At 46.3% G+C, this 20,645-nt stretch overlaps 1 protein-coding gene across 5 annotated transcripts in view; it reads left to right on the top strand.

Moving 5' to 3' along the window:
* Positions 1-1,415: 1,415 nt before the first annotated feature.
* LOC119434053 (nuclear factor 1 X-type) overlaps positions 1,416-20,645 on the top strand; it is a 74,648-nt gene continuing 55,418 nt past the window's right edge. For 2 of the 5 annotated variants that reach the window (XM_037701361.2, XM_037701362.2), the window contains exons 1-5: positions 2,047-2,799; positions 3,174-3,297; positions 3,510-3,665; positions 9,028-9,219; positions 18,057-18,240. In XM_037701361.2, the coding sequence (XP_037557289.1) occupies positions 2,795-2,799; positions 3,174-3,297; positions 3,510-3,665; positions 9,028-9,219; positions 18,057-18,240 (661 nt within the window). In that variant the 5' untranslated portion in view covers positions 2,047-2,794. Of the gene's footprint in view, positions 2,016-2,046; positions 2,800-3,173; positions 3,298-3,509; positions 3,666-9,027; positions 9,220-18,056; positions 18,241-20,645 lie in introns of those variants that run through there. The other 3 variants (XM_037701360.2, XM_037701358.2, XM_037701359.2) reach the window with 2 other exon arrangements.

Below are 20,645 nucleotides of genomic sequence, written 5' to 3'. Positions count from 1 at the left end.
GTTCTTTCCCGGCGACCTCCAATTACTCGTGTGTTACGTCAACCGACACCACCTTACGAAGTTTTAATCTCGTTCGTGCAGAGCAAACAATGAACAATAACAGGCTATAGAGGCGAAAAGACCTCGGTGCCCTTGCATATCAGTTCGGGTCGTTCTCGTTTCATCATCGCAAGGTCGTCTTGAGAAGTTGGCGATGAGGATCCACCGTGGCATATATCGTGACAACTGCTCATCAAAAGCAAAAAGCGGCGGTAATACAGCATCACCACGTCAGAGGGAGACACGGGCAGCGGATTTCTGCATCTCCTCCACGCTCACCACCGGCCCGAAAACTGGAAGAGACAATCAAACCGCGTTTAGCGTATAATAAACTTCAACGCGGGGGTCGAGTTTTGCTCGAAGCGGCTCTTTTGGCAAGGCCAGCGGCATACTGCGCACTACACCAAGACAGCGAGGGCTGAAGCACCGGGGCGGGTTTGTCGGGTATAGGTTCTCGCGGTGCAGTAGTCGGTTCGAGCGACGGCGCTTCGTCGAAAGGACGCACCGCGCGCTCAGAGGACAATCGTCGCGGTTGCTTCCCCTCTCACGAGCCGATCGTAACGAGCCGCTTTTCCATTCACCTGTCTCGGGTAACATGATGAATGGCCTGGGAAAAGCCTCGTGCCGGAGGGACGCACATACGCGCGCGAGACGCGGCAACCGCGTTTTTTACGACGCCGAGCTGCGCGCCATATGCAGACGTCGCCGCCGCCGGCAGTGCAAGAGAGGGGTCCCTCCACGGCAACGCCAAACCGCTCCAACGAAGAGCGCAAGGCAGCGAGCGAGCGGCGGGGGTGAGACCGGCGGCCGCAGCGTCAGAACGACCCTGGAGCAGCGCCGCTAATCGGAAGTCCGCATCGGTTATATAAGAATCGCCGATACGGACCGCGATTAGCGCGCTCTCGCCTTTGCCTGTCTTTTTTTCTCGCGAGAACGGGGCGCCTAGCGACACCGCAGCGCGCCGCTTCTTCCCTCGCGCTGGTCGGTTGTCGACGGAGTGAACGCCGAGCGAGAGCTCCAAGTCACGGCGCTATTTTCAGAGTTCCAGTGTCAGGCGAACGACCGGGCATCACACAGCGGCGAAGATGGGGAGAGAGTTGGGAAAAAATAAAAGCGTTGCGCTCTCTTCGACTCCCGGGACGTCCGCGCTCGGGCGTCGTCTGCTTGCGCTGCTGCTAGCGCTGCGCCGTACAACGCGAGCAACGTCCACTTTTATTCGCTCGAGCGACGACGTCCGGCGAACTTTGACGTCTCCTTTCTCGGGCCGTTTTTATCTCGGGGGCCCCGATCGGGTTTGCGTTATCCAACGCACAAAGCAGGCTCGCAAGAGAGAATGGTTGTCTCGTTTGCTTTCTTCTTCTTTTTTGAGGAACGACCTCGGTAGCCGACGGCGACCACCGACGCGCGCGCGCGCTGCGGGTGATGCGGCCTCACGTGGAGCGACGGTCCCGCCCCCCCGGCCTCGTGACGCGCCGCGCGTCACGCGCCTCGCGCGCCGCCATTGGCTCCGGGCAGCGGTGAGTGACGGCTCGGGGCCGGTTTATCGCTCCTCCCTCGCTGCCTCGCTCGCTCGCACGCCCAGCGACCCACTGCAGCGGCTGCGGCGATTATTTGGCCCGTACTACGCCACAGTTGAAATCCGCATTGATTTTGGCGCAGCTTTTTGTTTGGTTGGCCCGGCGAGTTGCTCTTCATCCTCCGCCATCATCTGCTCGTCCCGGGATCAGTGGAATCGATAGAGGCTGCGCAGCGCTTTTCGGTGCTCCCGTGGGACCCCGCTCGTTCGTTCGTCGGTGGCCTTTCTCTCTGACGTGTGTCTGTATCGCTGCGAGGAAAACCCGGAAGGAGCGTGCGTATTTTCTGTGATAACACTCCCGTCGTCGTCGTCGACTGCCGCCACCGAGTCGCCCCCGCGCCAAGTGTTGTGCCCGGAAAGGATGCGCGTGCCGCCCCTTGGATTCTGCCGCTAGAGCATGGTGAGTGTGTTGTGTGCCTTTCTCCTTTGGCTGGCGCGCGATGCTGCGTCGGGGCGCGGCGCCGCGCGCGGACCCCCGTCTCTTGGAAAGGCTGACCGCGGCCCCGGCTGCTGGGCCCAAGCCAGGTCAGCGGCGCCGCGCTGGCTGCTTGCGCGTTCGACGCTCGTCAGTGCCCCGGGTGTGACCGGCGGCGACGGAGCGCTAGGCCTAGGCTCTACGCACGATCGCGAGGCTTAAGCCCGCGTGTGCCCTTGGGCCCTCCTCGCGGCGCTGGTTTCGGATCGCCCGTTATGGGCCGCGCCGCGCGCCGCCGTGAAAGCTGAGCACGCGGCGCGCGCGCGGCGATGTGCGCGGTGGCAGCAGCTAGGAAGGGGGGGTCGGTCCCGTGTCCGAGCGGTGTCGCGTTTCTCGAAAGGGGGGGTTTGCCCCGCGACCGCAGCGACGTCGGCGGCACGGCAGCTTCCGCGCGGCGTCTGCTTGTCCCCGCGGATTGTGCGTGTGTGTGTGCGGCAGTTATGTCAGCCGAGCCTTGAACGGGGCCGACCTTGCACGCCTTGGCGGCTCGGAAGCGCCAAGGCGACTCGCCTCGTCATGGGCGACCATGTCCCGAGGGCGCGCTCCCAAAAGGGAACGGGCTCGATCAAGGCCGGCCAGTTTGCCGCACTGTCCTTGTGTAATGTGGTATCCTTGGAGGCGCAGTTTCGCGGAGGCCCTCGCGCGCTGCTGCCGCCGCTTCCGCCGCGGAGCTCCCATGCGGACCGCCTCGGGGACTCCAAGCCATGAGGTAAGCGCGCGCGAGCGAGGTTTATTTCCAGGGCAGCCCGAATTAGCGGCGCTTCCCGCCCCCCTCGAAATAGACGCGCGTCGCGCGCGGCCGGGTCCCCCCCGGCGGTGCTGCGCGATGAGCAACCTTGAAATGCGCGCCGCCGGTGCGAACCCACTGCTACCACCGCTGCTTCCGCGGATGGTCCGCCGCCGGTCCGGCCCTTGACATTCGGACCCCACCGCGCATTCGGGACCGTTGCCGCGCCGCGCGAGCTCGTGGCCTCCCCCCGGCGCCGGACCTTGGGCGCCGTTATCGTGGGGCGGCCTTGGCGGCTCGTAATCGAGAGACCCTGCGCGCAACGCGCGTTGTGTGTGTGTGTGTTGGTCGCGCAGGCGTCGCAGCGGAGCCGCTGCCTCGTCGTGGTACTGCCTGCCCAGCGGCCTGCAGCCGATGGTGGCGTGCGGCATACCGGCCAGCTGTAGCCTTCCCCAGCTCTCACGGGACTGCATGCCTCTGGTGGGTACCGCCGCCGCATCCAAGGTCTGCGGCCCAGCAGCAAAACGAGCAGCAGCAGAAGCGCGCGCTTCCGGTCCGCCCAAGGTTGGCCGCCTGTGACGCCGTGCGCGCTGCTGCTGCTGCTGCTGGCTGTTACGTCAGGGCCGCTCACCTTGGCCGCCGCCGGCGCGGCGTATAACGCGCATGTTTTTCTTCCGCGTGTGCTGTCGCAGGATGAATTCCATCCATTCATTGAGGCCCTCCTGCCTCATGTGAAGGCCTTCTCGTACACCTGGTTCAACCTCCAGGCGGCCAAGCGCAAGTACTTCAAGAAGCACGAGAAGCGCATGAGCTTGGACGAGGAGCGCCGCTGCAAGGAAGAGCTTCAGGTGCGGACTCGCGCGCGCGCGCAGAGGCCTTGACACAGAGCCGCCGGGCAGCCGCCCTTCGCTCGCTGCTTCCTACATCTCACCCCCCCCCCCCCCTCCCCTTACCAAGCGGCACTGCCAAGGTCCTCACCCCCCTCGCCTCCCTCCGGCAGGCGCGCAATCTTGAACACGCTGCGGCCTATCGGCTCGTGGCGATTCCCCCGCGGTAACAGCTATATAGTCGCCTTCGGAAAAAACAGCACTTGTGCTCCGCCCGGAGACCTCGCGCCGACGATATTGTGGTTCACAGAGACGGGCCCGTACGCGCGTTACGGATTGACCCTCGACGTCGACGAGCTGCTTGCGGATATATATGCGCGCGCCGTAACGTGCGCATCGCACTGCGGCGATCGCAGCTAGTGTGACACGAAGGCCACGCACTATATAACTCGACTGCCGAAAGGTTTATCTGCACGTGCCAGCGGGGAAAGCGCCACGAGCTGATGAAGACCGTGGTGTCGAGTGCGTGCGCGCGACCCGGCGTTATGCGTACAAGCATAAAAAAAGAGAGAGAGGAAGCCCCCACCGGGGGGCTGAAGTCGAGGTCATGCCCGAGGTGTCATGAAATAGCGCGCCTCGGTCACTGTCCCCTCAGCTAGCTGGTGTCCGGCCAAGTGGGCCTTGTTGTGGGCCACTGGATCCCACCTTGAATGTTTGCACATAAACTGTACGGCGCTTGCCAAAAGCACCCCCCCCCCCCCCCCCCCACCACCGCCACCACTCTTCTATGCTGCCTCGGGTAAAAAAATAAATAAAGAGAGAAGGTGGTTCCCGCCAAGAATGCACTCACTCACAAGCGAGCAGAGGTCTTTCACTTGTGCCCATACATTTGCCAATTTGCTGTTGCACTTTTACCTAAGCTCACTGGAGACATCTTCGAAATCGTTCACCCATATTAAGATATTTTGCATAATTTTGTATCAAATTTTTGTTTTAGATGCGTGACACTCATGTTTCTTTTAACAACCAACATTCTTGAAGGCTGGTTGCACATGACATATACAAACAAAATTTTTTCCTCTTTGGACTTATTTTTATTTCTTTTTTGGTCATGTCAGATACTGTTACTGTTAAGGTGTTTTTGATATGATAGCATATTTCTCAGACCCAGGTAATTGAAATTGCCATTTTATATGTGTATTTATGTGATCTTGCATTTTGCATTGATGTTACCAGAAGTCGACATACATACATACTACTGTTATACATGACTTTGCGAAGTCCTATTTCGTTTTTACTTTTTACTAAATGCTTTTCAAAAGGCAGATGACGTTAAAATTTCACACTGCGAGTTCTTGGTAGCGGTGTTGATGACCTCCAACATTGCAGAGCCCTGTGCTTTTACAGTTGGGGAAACTAGTAACTCCATGTTATGGACAATCCTAATCATCATTGAAACCAATCCGTATTGAAATTATGGAGTATAATCAAAACATGGGCTACGAGCCCACATAGTAGGAGTGAAGTCAAGCATGGCTTTTAAAAAATTGTGTTTCATTGTACCATATATTTTAAAGTGAAGATTTTCATCCCTTCTTTTACTATACTACAATGATTTCTATGTGTAAAAGAGCCTCATGGTAGGTGTCCTTCATTCATCTTTGTACCATGATACAAATTGCCATGGTACAGCAAGCTCTGCCACAGTATTACGAATTAAGTCTCGTGACCAGCGACTGACAGTGAAGTTGTGCAGTATTTTGGTATGTTATATATTACTACACTTTATAGAAACCTACTGCAACCTTTAGAATCATTCGTACAATTCAAGACTCATTGTCCTGATTAATCTAGCATCATCATTTTTCCTGTTTTGGTTGCATTCAGTGGTCACTGTGGACACCAGTAAACTCCTGTGCATTGAAAGCTCAAAAAATAAGTTTTCAAATGTTGATCGTCTGTTAGTTAAGGTGAAGCAGACTCAATTGTATGCAGTGTGCCATTGCACCCATGATGGCAAATAGATGCACATTTGCAACTCTTTTTATGGAATCTTCAGAGTGCCAATTGCAGCAGTTGACTGTCTTCGGGTCATTCTTTGACTGAGCACAAGGTCATGGGTTCGATTCCCGGTTATGACAGCCACATTTTGATGGGAGCATAATAAAAAAAATTGTAAGCCGATTCAACCTGTAGTTGACGCTGATGAAAGACAATGTCTTCATGAGCGAGTCAGGGGTAAGAATGGGGCGGAATCACTGCACATGGCACTCTATAGCACCACCCCTCACGTGAGGGCAGTAGGAAGAGCGTCAGACTGTTTTAATTTTTTTACTGGGATCGGCCCACATTCTGAGACTACTACCTACAGGATCGGCCCACATTCTTAGACTGCACTACTTCAGGATCGGCCCACATTTTTACGGGGATTAGCCCACATTCTTAGACTGCGCTATTTCAGAATCGGCCCACATTTTCTACGGGGATTAGCCCACATTCTTAGACTGCGCTACTTCATGATCGGCCCACATTTTTACGGGGATCGGCCCACATTCTTTGACTGCACTACTTCAAGATCGGCCCTCTCTTTTATGGGATCAGCCCACAAGATAGGCAGGAAACAGGCATACCCGATATGAAAAAGGGAGGGTAACTCACCAAGGAAAATATAATCTTCAAAAACACCTAATTACTAAGCTTTGGTGGACCTGATTATAACGAAGTCGCATCCAGCACGAAAACACCTTCATTATATCTAGTATTTGTATAACGCATATATCCATTACATATTGATATCAGCAAGGTAATTCTATATTTAGTTCATTATATCCAATAATCTGATTATATCTGTGATTGTTATATCAAGGTTCAGCTGTATTAAGTGAGGTTGATAGCCTAAATTTGGGGAGCTGGCATTTAGGTCAGCCTTATATTAAGCTTGGGTTCAGTGCGCTATAAGCAACACAAAACTAGAAGACGGTGGAACATTATTTTTAAATTCCTGCGTCAGGTCCATGTGACATCAGATACTTTGGCAATGCTTGTGAGTACCTAATGAGTTGGTTGCAGACAAAAAAAAAAGTGCACTGCGTTTGAAGATAAACAAAACCCGGCAAAATCTGTAGATCTCTCTTGCATAACAATGACTAAAGTGAGCAAAAATACCATGAAATTTGTGACGCTGCAAAGGGGTATCATCCGTGCTATGGTTTGAACGCACAAAATTATTAAGGGCAGAAATTTAGCCATAATAAGGGTTTGTTTTTGTTTATCACTTTTCTCTGAAGAAATGCAGATAGTTTTGCAAGAATTATCCGTCATCTAAAACTTTTAATGGTTCTCTCCAGCATTCCTAAAACTAGTTTTTGAGGTGCCCGCGGTGTGACGGTTACAGAAATACGTGCATTGCATGGTTAGCAGCTCCCTGTATTGATCTCCATTTCAAACTTCTTATCCATTTGTTCTACCTCACTTCCAGCTGAAATGTCTCTCTCTCTCTCTCTTTTATTATTATTCCTTGTCTTTCCTTATTAGTATTTCATTGGTTGGAGTGAAAACAGGACATGACATTCTTATACAGCCCCTTGTCTACATGCTGTTATGTACTAATGCCATATTTTATATCAGTCGTAAATATTAGGACATCATAGTGCATTGTCATGCACAGTGTACCATCATTATAGGAATTGTCTTGCAAGATCAATTGTCTAGAACCCATTTCAGGATCAAGAATTACTTTAGTCAGATGCACTTTCACGAGATAATAAGGGGGTTCCTTCATTTGGCCTTTAAGTATGCTCTTCCCCTACCAAAGCGGACTTAGTTTCAACGTTTAACCATCTATTAAAAGTCTATGCAAAATGCTGATGTTCTGTGAATGAGTGAAACAACATATTTTGTTGGTTAAGCTGAGTTTTACATAGAGCATAGTAAGATCAGTAAAGTCAGTCCCGTGAATGTGAAACGATCAGGAGTCCAAGCTAAGGCATACTTCTGGTGTGTAGCATTCTGTTCATTGTTCATGTTGACTGCCTGTTCGAATGGAGCAAAATCGGTTGCAGGTAATATGCAACCAGATTGGCGGTGGCGAATATACATTCAGAACTTTATTTTGAAACTATGGAAGTACTTGCTGCATTTTGTAGGTGCGATCCCTGTAGAAGTTACCGCACCTCAAAATACAGTGTTTGTAGCCTGAGCTCAAGCATGATAAAGTCAGCGTCAGTTAGTTAAAGTTCCTTGAAGTGGCAACACATTCTTGCTCGAACTGTTGCAAGCTTGAGTGATCCAAGATGATGTAAAATGCATTCCTAAACTATAGGCACACTCAAGTATATTTTGAGAGCTCACTGCTAGTGAGAGTGCCCTTGGTCCTGCGAGGTGTCATATGTTAGTGCCATTTCTTGTGTATTTTTTTTTTGCTTATTCCTTCATTAGAATTAATTGTAGCTGCCTCATTTGTCTATTTTTTTTTTTCGATGGAGAAAACTGTGTACCTTGCAGAGCTCTCTTGTTTAATTCACGGCTGAGCGTGCTGCCAAGTTTTGATGAAAGACTGGTGAAAGAAGACGTTGAGACAGGGTGATGCGCAAACTGACAATTGGTTTATTTTTCTTCCGGCATGGGTCTTGTGTACCGAACTTGAAAGACGATAACAGAAAATGGGGCCGAAAAAAAGGAAACAATAGAATAAAACCAGCTGTCAGTTCGCGCATCACCCTGTCTTCTTGTGTCTTCTTTCACCAGTCTTTCGTAAGAACTTGGCAGCACGCACAGCCATGAAGTCACGCCAACTATCCCCTGTCGCAGCTTTGCCGTTGTTTAATGTCGTGAGCAAAACAAGATGTGACGAAATTTTCCAGTGGAATAGCACTTAACCGTGAGCGGGAAGAACAAAGAGAACCAATGGGGCTATATTTTTTCGTTAGAGTATTAAAACCACATGAAACCAACAGACCATAAAGGAAAGGAAGGCATTAAGGAAATGAACTGTTCTCTTAATTGAAATGTGCAAATCATGAAGAGAAAGAAAAATAGAAGTGGGCAAAAAGACAACTTGCTGCAAAGGGGCTGTCACGGCCACTTCAATGGAACTCATTCTCGTTCACATTCGCGTCCCGCTAACACGCTCAGTAATGCTCTACCTCACCCCTGTGAAATGAGTTGGGAGCAAGGGTAAGTCAATGTACTCGTGGGTGAGTATGCAGAGCTATGCACAATCAATTCAGCAAAAGTGCAACTGTGTAGACCGCAGAGGTGATGGCGCGCGCAGGTGACTTTACTTCCTTCGAGAATCTGGATGAGTGACTGGAACCGCCGATGCGAAGAAAGAGTTCAAGAGTGATTTTCAAGGGTCACTGGCCCCACCCGATTGTGCACACAGGGTGAGCGTCCAGAGGTCAAACAGAAGTGGGCCTCACGACTGTTGGGGAAGCTGCGCAAGGACATCACACAGGAATGTCGCGAGGACTTTGTGCTGGGCATCACGGGCAAGCGGCGGGCCGCCTGCGTGCTTAGCAACCCCGACCAGAAGGGCAAGATGCGACGCATCGACTGCCTACGACAGGCTGACAAGGCAAGTTGGCTCCACCTTTTTTTTCTTTTTAACAAGAGTATTAAGTTAAAAACAAACTTCAACGAAATTTCTCTTCAGCTGAATTAGTACAAATGTGGTACTGTCTTTGGAGAGTACAAATAGCCGGTCAAATCTGGCTCCCTGGGCGACGTAGCCTGCTCCACTATTCAACTTCTCGGGTTTCATACCTGCTATGGCCATGGGGATTAAATTCATTGTACACTTGCTCTAATTTGATCTTTAATTCAGTACAGTTGACAATTATGAAATATTCGAAAACTGTTAAAAATATTTGAATTTATGGATAGTGACCACTCAAATTGATGATCGAATCAAGTAGGACAATGTTTGATTCATTATTTGAAGGCTTTGAATATTTTTGCACCCCTATAAATTGGTAGTAAATGAGTAATATATATATATATATATGTATATATAGCAGAATCTCGTTAAACAAAAACTGAAGACACCGGAGAAATACATTCTGATTAACAAGAGTTCCATTTACTAAGAAAGATGTGCAGAACTATATGTCATACACTCTCTTAACACAGTTAGAAATGTTAAGCATTAAGAATTGAAAGATAGCAGCCAGTTCGTCCTGTGGTTTGGGCGTAGTCGACAGCTACCGGATTGACTAGGCTCCTCTAGTTTCAGTTTAGAGGAGACACCGAGAATGTATCAAAAGAAGAACATAGCTCTTACTGTGCCAGTCGTTGGCAGAATAATGCAAGGTTGTGCAGGTGGAGTTGAAATTATTGAATGGCATGCTGTTAAGGTGTCCAAAATTTTGTTTGTCTTTATTTTGGTCTATGGGGCAAGTGGTGGTGTAGTGAAGCTGTCCATCCAACTTGTGCAAAGAACATAGCTATTGTGAGTGACGAATGCTGATAGGGCAATATTGGTGTTGCTACTGTGAAGATATGGTATTATCATTTATCAAGCAATATCTCTCATTTTTTAAAATTCGTAAATACTAACTTGAAGCAGGAAGTAGTGCGCAACAGAGCATGGTCTCTGAGATTGCTGGTTCTGCATGGAAAACCCTGTTCATTGCAGGCTATACAAATAAAGAATTGCGCTGCCTTTTCAGTTGCTGTATTCTTGGCACCTAAGTCATCTCTTGGCATAAAGCAAACATTGCGCAGTTTCTAAAAGGGCCATCTAACAATCTAGATTAACTGTGCAGTTGTTTTCTTCAAACTTAGCTACAAAATTTCGACCACACCTAACCAGTTTTGAGGCGATGTTGAGACAGCCTCAGTACATGTGCTTGGTTTTGACGAATGGCTAGCTTGTGGTTGTTGCTTGGTGCAACAGATCAAGTATAAGTCAGCTTATGTCTCAAGCTCATACAAATAATGGTCCACATGGTTGAGCACGTGATAAAACACACCCATTTTAGATCAAGTTGTATACCTGTTACATGGGATTCAATAACTGTGGTGTTAAATTTCTTACAATAGCATCACGGATTCAAATGCCAGCAGAGGCGTTCACATTTCAGTGGAGGCAGGTTACAGATATGGTCATGTATTGAGATTTGGTGTGCTTTTTATAAAGATGCCAAAGATGGTAAAATTTATCTACTACGCTGTAGATACTACCTTGACAGACACCTTGTAGATATCTAGCCTCCTTTAAAGGCTAGGCCCATAGCTTTATCATAAGACACACAATAACCTACGATCATACAAATACAATAACCAGCTATCATACAAAGCTGATGCTGCAGTGACCTACCATATTTTCCTGAACTGCTGATGTAATGCATTGGTAGTGACATAATCGTTGGCGCACAATCCTTTAGTGATTTTCTTTTGATGGAAATACCCACGCAGTACAAGAATGCCTCAAACACATTGTACTCGGATGTTGGAAGATGTCATTATAAGCTTTGCTACTATCCACGGCTCCGGTAACCTGGTAATCCGTAAGTAGTAAAAAGTTTATGGGCAAGCTGATACTCTCCATAACTGTGTTTGAAGTCGGTCATTGGTATGTTAAGTACATAAAAAATCCAATTATGTTTGAATACCTTGAGTAGATGTAGAAGGCAGCATCTCTATCTACATCAGGAAATTAATCTTCTCCATGTTTCTTGTCATAAAAACCTTTCTTTTTTTTTGCTTAAGCACAAAGATCAAGGTGTAACATTGCCTGTGTTCCAATACTTGCCGTGGACTGCAAAGTAGACGACTAAGTAGACATCGGCCATCTTGAGTCTCGTTCCAATTCTGACGAAGCCGTCAAAGAAGAGAGCCTTGCAAAGACAGCCTCGAAGTCAAAAACGATGCAGGCTACTTTGCTGTCCGAACAAGATGGCAGCTGAGCAGGAAGCTTGGAAAATGGACAGGAAGGTCATCTGTGCACAAGGAAACATAGTTGCGTTCTCCTATGCACTTAATGTAAGTTAAGTTCACACATAGGTTCACACACGCAAAGTGTTAAAATACAACGATAATCTGTGCTTTTCTTAGCTTTCTCTTCTTGGCACCAGGTGGTGTCATTTCGCATAAACGTCTTCTAGGTGGTTCCAAGCACGTTCCATTACTTGGGCTCGAAGATGTCTCCTTAGCTGTATACGTAGACTGTCTCTGATGCTGGCTGGAATTTGAACACATCGTGTGGCAGGTTGGCATGTTGATGTTATATGCCAAATTTTCATGTCAGCTTGCAGTATTCAAGGCGCATTTTGTGCGTGCTTCTTGTGTGTGGTTACTCAGTGGTTTATATCAAATTAGTGTTTCTTTTACCAAAAACTGAGGGCAAGAATATGCTTAAACCACTTCCATACAGTTCCTCAAAGCATCATAACACTTTATGTCCACGATGAATATCTTACGTAATCACTTTCAAGTTAATTTTGGAAAGGATTGAAGGCGATGTGCATATAATGTACAAGGGGGCCTGCGAGGATAAATTTATATGAAATCAAGATTATGCCATCATCATCATCATCATCATCATCCTGTTTTTGTCCACTGATGAAGGCCTCTGCCAGCGATTTCCAGTTACCCCTGTCTTGTGCCAGCTGGCCCCATCTTATGGCTACAAATTTCCTCATTTCAACACATCTTCTATCCTTCCTCTACTGCGCTGCCCTTCTCTTGAGAGCCATTTTGTAACTCTGATAGACCACTAGTTATCCGCCCCGCAAAGTTCATGGCTTGCCCAGCTTCATTCCTGCCTCTTCCTGTCAACTGAAATATTGGTTACCCCCGTTTGCTCTCTAGTCCTCACCACCTTCTTCCTGTCATTTAATGTTAAGCCTAACGTTTTCTTTCCCTCGCTCGTTGTGCGGCCCTCAACTTCTTTTCAACTTTCTTTGACAACCTCCAAGCTTCTGCCCCATGTGCCTGTATGTAAAGTTAGGAAAATAGCACTCATAACAGGTCTAAGCAACTTTGCAGCATCACTGACCAAGGATCAGACTCTCCCGCCAAAGAGGATCGTAACACTATGATGCCTCCATGCTTTCTGGACACTGTTTAGTCGCTGAACGACGCAGCTCACGCGATCTGTCCTCTGCCAGCGCTGCTAGCACTGAGCTCACTTCTACTTCGATGAAAGGGACACTAAAAATAAAGTTAGCCTGAGCTGTATTAGTAAACTACATTTCTAGAACACCAAAAAAATGTCACTCCTATGGTGAGCGGAGGCTTAGTAAGGCAGAAGAGACAAAAAACGAAAAGCGGGTGGCCACGCCACCATGAAGTTCTTGCACCATTTCGTATGATGTCATAGATTTTGACGCCATCTGCTTAGACCTAGTTGATATTTTTATCATTAACGATGGACTACATCTGCACTGTATTCTATAGGAGCAAAAAGAAATGCTGAATTTACCAAGTTTTGATATGTTTTACTGTACCACACCAGCCCAAATACCAGAAATATTGGCTGTTTTACCTGGCAGCCAAAGAAGCGCTGATAATGATAGCAAAGTTTAGCGTTGTGCTTAAACTCCTCAGATGGGTTCTAACTATACGCGGGTGCAGAAATATTTCTGGCACCCTTAAAAGTTTTAACACGCTGTGTAGGGCTTGTAATGGCATCACACAGCACCATGCTGCCCGTAAGGAGCGACGCTAGTGAAATTACGTAACTTTCAGATTGTTTTCCACGTTCTAATAGTCTGAGAACATTTAAGATCGAAGGCATGCATTATGAATTGAATGTTTGATTACTTTTTCTTGCGGTCTGTAATTCTCGAGAATTGTGAGGAATAATTCAGTCGAAAACTTAAGACCTGGTTTGAGCAACTGAGGTGGTTGAATAGTATAGCATCTACCTTGCATACATGGCATAGATAAACATATAGCATGCATGTACTTAAATAAGTACTGAACATCGACACTTACTGCAAAGCTAATGAATAAAGAGTTTTGAAAGACTACTTTATCAGTGTAAACTGATTTAGTGTTTTTGTTTAGTGCTTGTTTAACCTGCCATAGGATCAGCACCCTCAAGGTATCATGACATTGCGGTGACCACAGCTAGTGATCATATGTATGGACCGAATGATAAAACAAGCACTTGAAGAAGAAGTCAAGGTCCATAACCAAATTTAACATTGACTCACCTGATTCTAGAGTGGGTCCAACATCCATGGAGGATGATGTAAGCTCCAGATACCTTCCAACAAAGATAACCAATGCAATCCTAGCAGGACGCTATGAAAACATTCGTGTGGATCACCACTTGCTTGAAGCGTTTGGCTTGTCATATTGGATCTGCTGCCAAATTGTGATGGATGAATTGGGAATGGCCCACATACAGGGGCGTAGCCAGGGGGGGGGGGGGCGAACGCTGATGGGGTTAAGCCCCCCCCCCCCGAAATTTTTTCATGCTGGCATGCACCGCCGACCAAAACGACCACCGGCGCCGGGAATCATTCTATATTTTGTCTACAATGTCTTTTTCACGCTCGAAAAGACATTTCGGCACGAACATTGTGAACTCGGGATGGATTTCGTGGCAACATCCTTGCACCTGGAGTCACATAACGCAGGGAGCCCTGTCCGAGCACAAACTTTCAAGGGCTTTTTGATAGCGAGCGGGTGCATTGCGGCATCTCACAGCAGCAACGGAATCTACGGAGCGTATGGATTTTAATTCCGAGACTTTACGGGTATAAAGCCAAACTTTTCACGCGACTGGTGCACTGGCTTTTCCAAAGGCGTGCTTTAGATTTTCAATTCTGGAACTTAATTTATGGGTTTAATGTTCTTATATACTTGGGCCAACATGTGCGCACTGGAGCCCTCGTGACCAAGCCGTTTCAGAAATGTAAGCATGTGCTCGCAATCTTCCACACACATGAAAATACTAAATGTCACAGGGACTGTCAGCTGGCAGCTGATAATTTTCTCCTACCATTTTCAGGAAGCGCACCCAATGTGATCGATCAGCTAGACCAGGGCAGGCATAGTAAAATAAGGAAAACAGAAGAAAGTTAACGGCCTATTATTGAGGCAGTTCTTTTTTGCGGCCGACAAGGTCTGGCTCTCCGTGTCCACAGGGACCGTGGCTTTATGGATTTAAACATTGCCCCCGCTGAAAGTACAGGTATTTTCAGAGCGTTTCTTCGCATGCGAGCTGATTGTGGAGATACATATATGAAGAACCATTTGGAAAGTTGCCCCAGTAAAGCCTCTTATTTAAGCCAAGATGTACAATATCAAATTATAGAAATTTGTGGTGAAATTATCAAAGAAAGCCTAGATTCAAAAGTAAACGCTGCAGGCTGCTTCTTTATACTTGCTGACGAAACGGCGGATATTGCTGGAATCGAACAGCTTACTGTTTGTGCAAGGTACCTAAACAAGGATGCCAATGATATCGAAGGAGTGTTTTTAGATTTGAGAACCGGAATAGATGTTCTCTCTCATTGCGACTGCAGGTTCTATGTAAATGTGTACCAACTGCTGCAGATTCTAGTCACCCTTCCAGTGACCACTGCAAGCGCAGAGAGAATATTTTTTAACATGAGATTACTAAAAAAAAATACTTGCGCTCTACAATGTCTGAGGAATGCATGGTTAGGCTGGCGCGTCTATGCACCTACAGAGACGCCGGCGTCAACATGTTTGAAGTCATTGATCGCTTCGCTAAACTTCCCCGCCAAGTGAAGTTTGTCCTCTAGATAGCGAAGCAGCAAAAATCAATGCAAGTAAAAATTTAGCTCTGTTCCATCAGGTCCATAAACTGGTAATTATAAAAACGTATGACTGTTCATTAGCCTTTAAAACCGCAGAGAAATTTTTGCTGTTTATTCTAATAGTTAGCATCATGATCAAAATTATCACGTGAATACGAAAATTATGAAGACATTAATAACCAATTTTGACCGAACTTGCTGATTGAAAGTCCGGCCCACGCGGCGTTTCCCAACATGCACACTCGGATATTGGGTAGTTCAGCTTGCCGCATCATCTGTGGCTTTCGTTTGGCCTTTTCTTTCCTTTTTAGCTACCTGATTATACTTCTTTTTTGAACCGAAACAATACCCTTCTTTAGTTTTGGATGCAGAATATTTGTTGCCGCTCTGCAGGCAGTTAAATTTTACATTGTCGTACTGATTTCGGCATTATTCCGCTATTATTCTACCCATATGGTGCGGCCGTGACTGCCACATGGCCCAAGTACATATCACGATTTCTGCAAACATAGTTTTGTTCGTGCCTGGATCGTCTGTCTTTTTATGCGTAAAGTTTAGCATCTGTGACTGCGCAACATGTTTATTTGTCTTGTTTGACACATTATATACAGTGACGTTTGCTTAAATACGTAGATTTATTGGAGACTTACACGTATATTTAAATATCTTGTTACGAGTTGTATATACAAGCAGTGAACTGTTTCCAGTGGTACTTTATTGCACTTTATCAAGTTGTATCTTCGCATTTGTATATTCCATTCTATCTTCGAATTTATAATGTATATTTTGTGGAACTCCTGCTTTTTATATGTACTCACTGTTGCAACTATAATCTCGGTGTAATTACAATACACGACTGGTAAAAGCTACTCCTGTGCAATCTGTTGCAACAAATGACAGGATCATTGAGGTTTTTTCCTGACCGTTACACGTGTACAAAAATGTAAACAAGGTTCTTGAATGACAAACATTTATCAAATTATTTATCCTCAACTTGTTCTTTTCATGGCCTTTACGTTTTTCATATCAGCTGCACACACTGATTTGCTGGTTTAGAACTGATATAGTTCTAAAGTTTGTGTGATATTTTCTTTACTTATTAAATTGACAAAAAAATGCGGAAGCATTGATATCAGTTATTTCTGCCACAATTTTTGGGACATACGAATATATTCTCTTATGAAAAAATACATATTTTACTTGACAGTGCGTAGCGTTCAATAAATCGTTTGCAGCATCTAATATACAATGGCATTGGCAATTGCAATGCAGTTATTATTCATGTATTTGATCCCTCGACAAATTCTATAAGAAGGAGGCCGCGCTGCAACGTGAGCCCCCCCCCCCCAAACAAAATTTTTGGCTACGCCACTGCCTACATAGCAGTTAAACTTGTGTCCAGATTTTACACGAATAAACAAGAGAAGCATCAAATGTAGGTGTTCACAACTTTAGAACAGTGAAGCAAAACACGCATGTAGCCACGCACACACACACACACTCATGCAGCTCATCACAGCCAGTGTGAAATCGCAAGAAGCCCATTACATATACATTCTATTCTCGTTAGAAACTCCCAGATTAGCTCAGTACTAATTCTAGGGGCGTCATCTTGCAGCAAAGCAGCATACCACTCTTCCATAAAGCGTGGCCTCTATGATTGGGGGCGTGCAAGTGTGAGGTGCCATGTCTCGGAGGCAAGCAACATTCTCCAAGACGCATTTAGGTTGCACCTCATATGCACAGAGGTTGAAAAATATGGTCATCTTGACGTGGAGAAAATTACGGCTTTAAAGCCCCAAATGTGCCCATGAGTGCGCTTATTAAATTTGGAGTCCACGCAATCTCTATAGGTGCCAAGTGTTCCGAGCTTCTTTCAGATGTTTTGGAGGCCAACAGGTTACATAAACGCCAGCTACAATGCGATTTTGGACTGTGTAAAGAGCCATGTTTTAGATAGTGTAGATTTAGAGCAGGCCTTGGTTAAAATTTTTGTTTGAAATGCGAGTGGATGTGTTACAAAAAGGCTAGGAAAAAATAAATGTTTCCGATATGAAATGTCAAGAAGACCCCGTCATGACCACTCGCCGAAAATGGCACACAACCCAGAACATTGAGAACAAACAAGTACAGCATCTGGTGAAGCCATCCGCAAGCTAAAAATCTTAGAGGCCATGTTTCGAAATATGTGTCATTTACACTAACCGCCAGGCTCCCGTGTTACCAGCTAAGGCACTATTGAAAGGCTGTTAAAGTGAAAATTAGACACGTATTAGCTCTGCAGCTTAGCCAAGATTGCTTCAATAATGCTGTCAGACCCCAGTATAGTGAACATGGATAAACAAGTTTTTTGGGTATAAAGAAGTAAATTTAAAATGTTTTTGCCATTATCAGCATGTAGCGAGTACATGCTTATAACGAATAATGGATATAAGGAAGATATTTTTCTATCAGATATGGCTTCATTATAACGAGGCTCAACTGTGTACGCTATTCGTCTATAACCAATTGATATAAAGTGAAATTTTGTTGCAGCTGGCCTTCAGTGGCCTTAGGTAGGTCTGTCGTAGGAAAGCCAATGAGTTTGGCTTGCCTTTGTGCCAAGTGGTGATGCATGTGCACTGATGTTCGAGAAGGCAAAGGTTGCTCACTGGTGGGGGCTGGATGAATACAGGTATGGCGCCTGGACCTAGTGATGGTGATACTGTTCAAGGCAGTGCCCCTGGAGAGCACCGATGGTGAGCGGCTGGAAAAGGCCCCCGACTGCCACCACCCCGCCCTCTGCGTCAACCCTTTCCACATCAATGTCTCCGTCCGAGAGCTCGACCTCTACCTCGCAAACTTCATCCTCAGCCACGGTGAGCTCTCCTCAACGTTTTACCACAGAAGTGCTTTTCTCAAAGTCTCCAGCATCTCGCGAAAATGTGTTGGATCTGACATGGGCCCACACAGAACAATACCTATGTAATAAGTTGGCCTATATACGTATAACCATCTCCGATTGGCGCTACAGATGCATTGGTCCTCGGCTCTGTTCTGTATGAAATCACACAATGAAACAACAAATGCTACCTAAATATCCTCAATCAACAAATATATGCCGCCAAGTGCATGATTTCTTTAATAAACTGAATTGATTTGTTTTCCTTATTCTACCGTTTTAAATAATAGTTTTCTTTAGCTCTTTCGCTCATTCTTTTGCATAGACTTTCCTTGCTAAAGGCACTTGCTCTCATGCAACTAAGTTGCAGGGTGCGTTTATAGTTGAATGGCAACTAGCTCTTTTATTTGCACATGCTGTAATGAGAAGCTTTGTGGCACCTGAACGTTTAGACGCTGCGATTGGTGGTGGCACCGTGTCATTTTTCTCTGCTGTCTGGGCTGGCAGTTCTGGGCCTCATGACATCCTTTGTTGAGATTGCCAAAATCTTCTCTTCTTCTGTGGGCAATACAAATTTTTTAAAAAAGCTTTTCTAGTACCTTAAAGGTTCCTGTGCGTGGGGTTTTATAATATCAGGAATGGGCAACATTTCTAGTAAATGATGTGTTCAGTGACTTCCTTGAAGTGAGTGGAGCTTGAGTGGTACGTGGGGTTTAGAGGGAGGCAATTCCACCCTTTCGAAGCATGTACTAGAAATGGAGACAAGTGAGCTGCACTGCATGCTTGAAAATGATGTATGGTTCTGGCATGTTCGGTTTGGCTTGTATGGTAACGAGAGTGGTAGCGGGGGTGTGAAACAATGCACACTCAAATGATAGAGACACTTTGCTATGAACTACAAGGTTCAGCAGATAGATTCACAGGCCTGCAAGGGCCTAGATTTCCCCGGCCCCATCGCATTTTGATAGAAGTGAGATGCCAAACACGTGTGTGCTGATTATTGGCATGCATTCAAGAACCTCAGATGGGCCCAATAATCCAGAACATTTCACGATGCCATCCCTGTAGCCATTGTTTCTTTGTGATGTTACACCTAATCAACTGATGAATAAATAATGAACTTGGTCAGTCAGTTGTTTAATGAAAGGGTTCAAAGCTTTCAAATAAAGGTGTTGCATGGAGGCCAACCCAGACCTCATTGTAAATATACTGAATGGGGACAGCAAAACTGCTCTCGTAAGGCAACTGAATGCTGCATCAACTTTTGGAAATCTTTAGTGCTTTAACAAAAATGGTGGAACTCCATTGACTAGTGGAAAGCAGGTTTCGATTCATTAAAACTTTTACTTTTGTAATAAAGCTCCAGAGTTGTGAATTTTGATGAACTTGCAGAGTTATGTTAACAGGTGTATAACCTGGGCACGGAACAAGATATAGAAATGTTGTGCATTCATAGGCATGCACAGGGGGCATCCACTAGGACTTTCATCCATTTTTCATCATGTGTCACTCATGCATCTGTTTACTAAGCACCAACACACATGCAAATGTAACGTTCAGCACAGAAGTTGTACACATGTGACGTCCACCACTTAAGCACTACAAGCAGCATTGCACTAGCACTTCTTATTTGCTGCTTATCAGGTTCAGTCATGCAGCTGTGCTTTTTTTGGGGGGGAGGGGGGGGGGGCCTTAGGACTAGAAGCATCATTTCAAATTCCGGAAAAGTTGACAGTGCTATGCTGGGCTCAATTGGAATTTCATATTTCTGAAAACACTATTTCTGAAGTCACATTTAATTTAACATTGGTAGTGGTCATTGTGAGACTTCCATTGCTTCGGCTATATGTGACATACACCTGTATTGTCCCACTTTGCTATGGCACTCGCTTGCCAAGGTCGTCCATGGGTGTGGCTGCCTGACGATAAATGTATGATGCCGACTTAGTGACAACAATGAAATCACGATGAAGGAATGATGTCGATGAAATGACAATGGTGGCATGACGACAATGAGATGACCATTCTTAAATGATGATGATGGTATAACGATGACAGTGTGACGACATGAGGACAGTGGGATGACTGCGAGTGTATGACTGCAATGGCGTGACGACGGCAATATGACGAGAGTCAGGTGACGAAGCTAGATTGACGACGATGGCACGACCATGACGGCATGAAAGCAACTGCGTGATGATGACGCAATGATAACGATGGCATGACAATGGCAGCGTAATCACGATCAAATGACGACGGCATGATTACGATTGAATGATGAAGAAATAATGTCGATTGATCGACGAAGGTGGTATGGCGACGATGGCGTAATGACGATTTGATGACGTTACTGAAATGATTATTGTAAAACAATCGCATCAT

Source organism: Dermacentor silvarum, chromosome 11 (assembly GCF_013339745.2).
Source record: "Dermacentor silvarum isolate Dsil-2018 chromosome 11, BIME_Dsil_1.4, whole genome shotgun sequence".
NCBI lineage: Eukaryota > Metazoa > Arthropoda > Arachnida > Ixodida > Ixodidae > Dermacentor > Dermacentor silvarum.
This window is presented reverse-complemented; position numbering and strand designations above follow the sequence as displayed.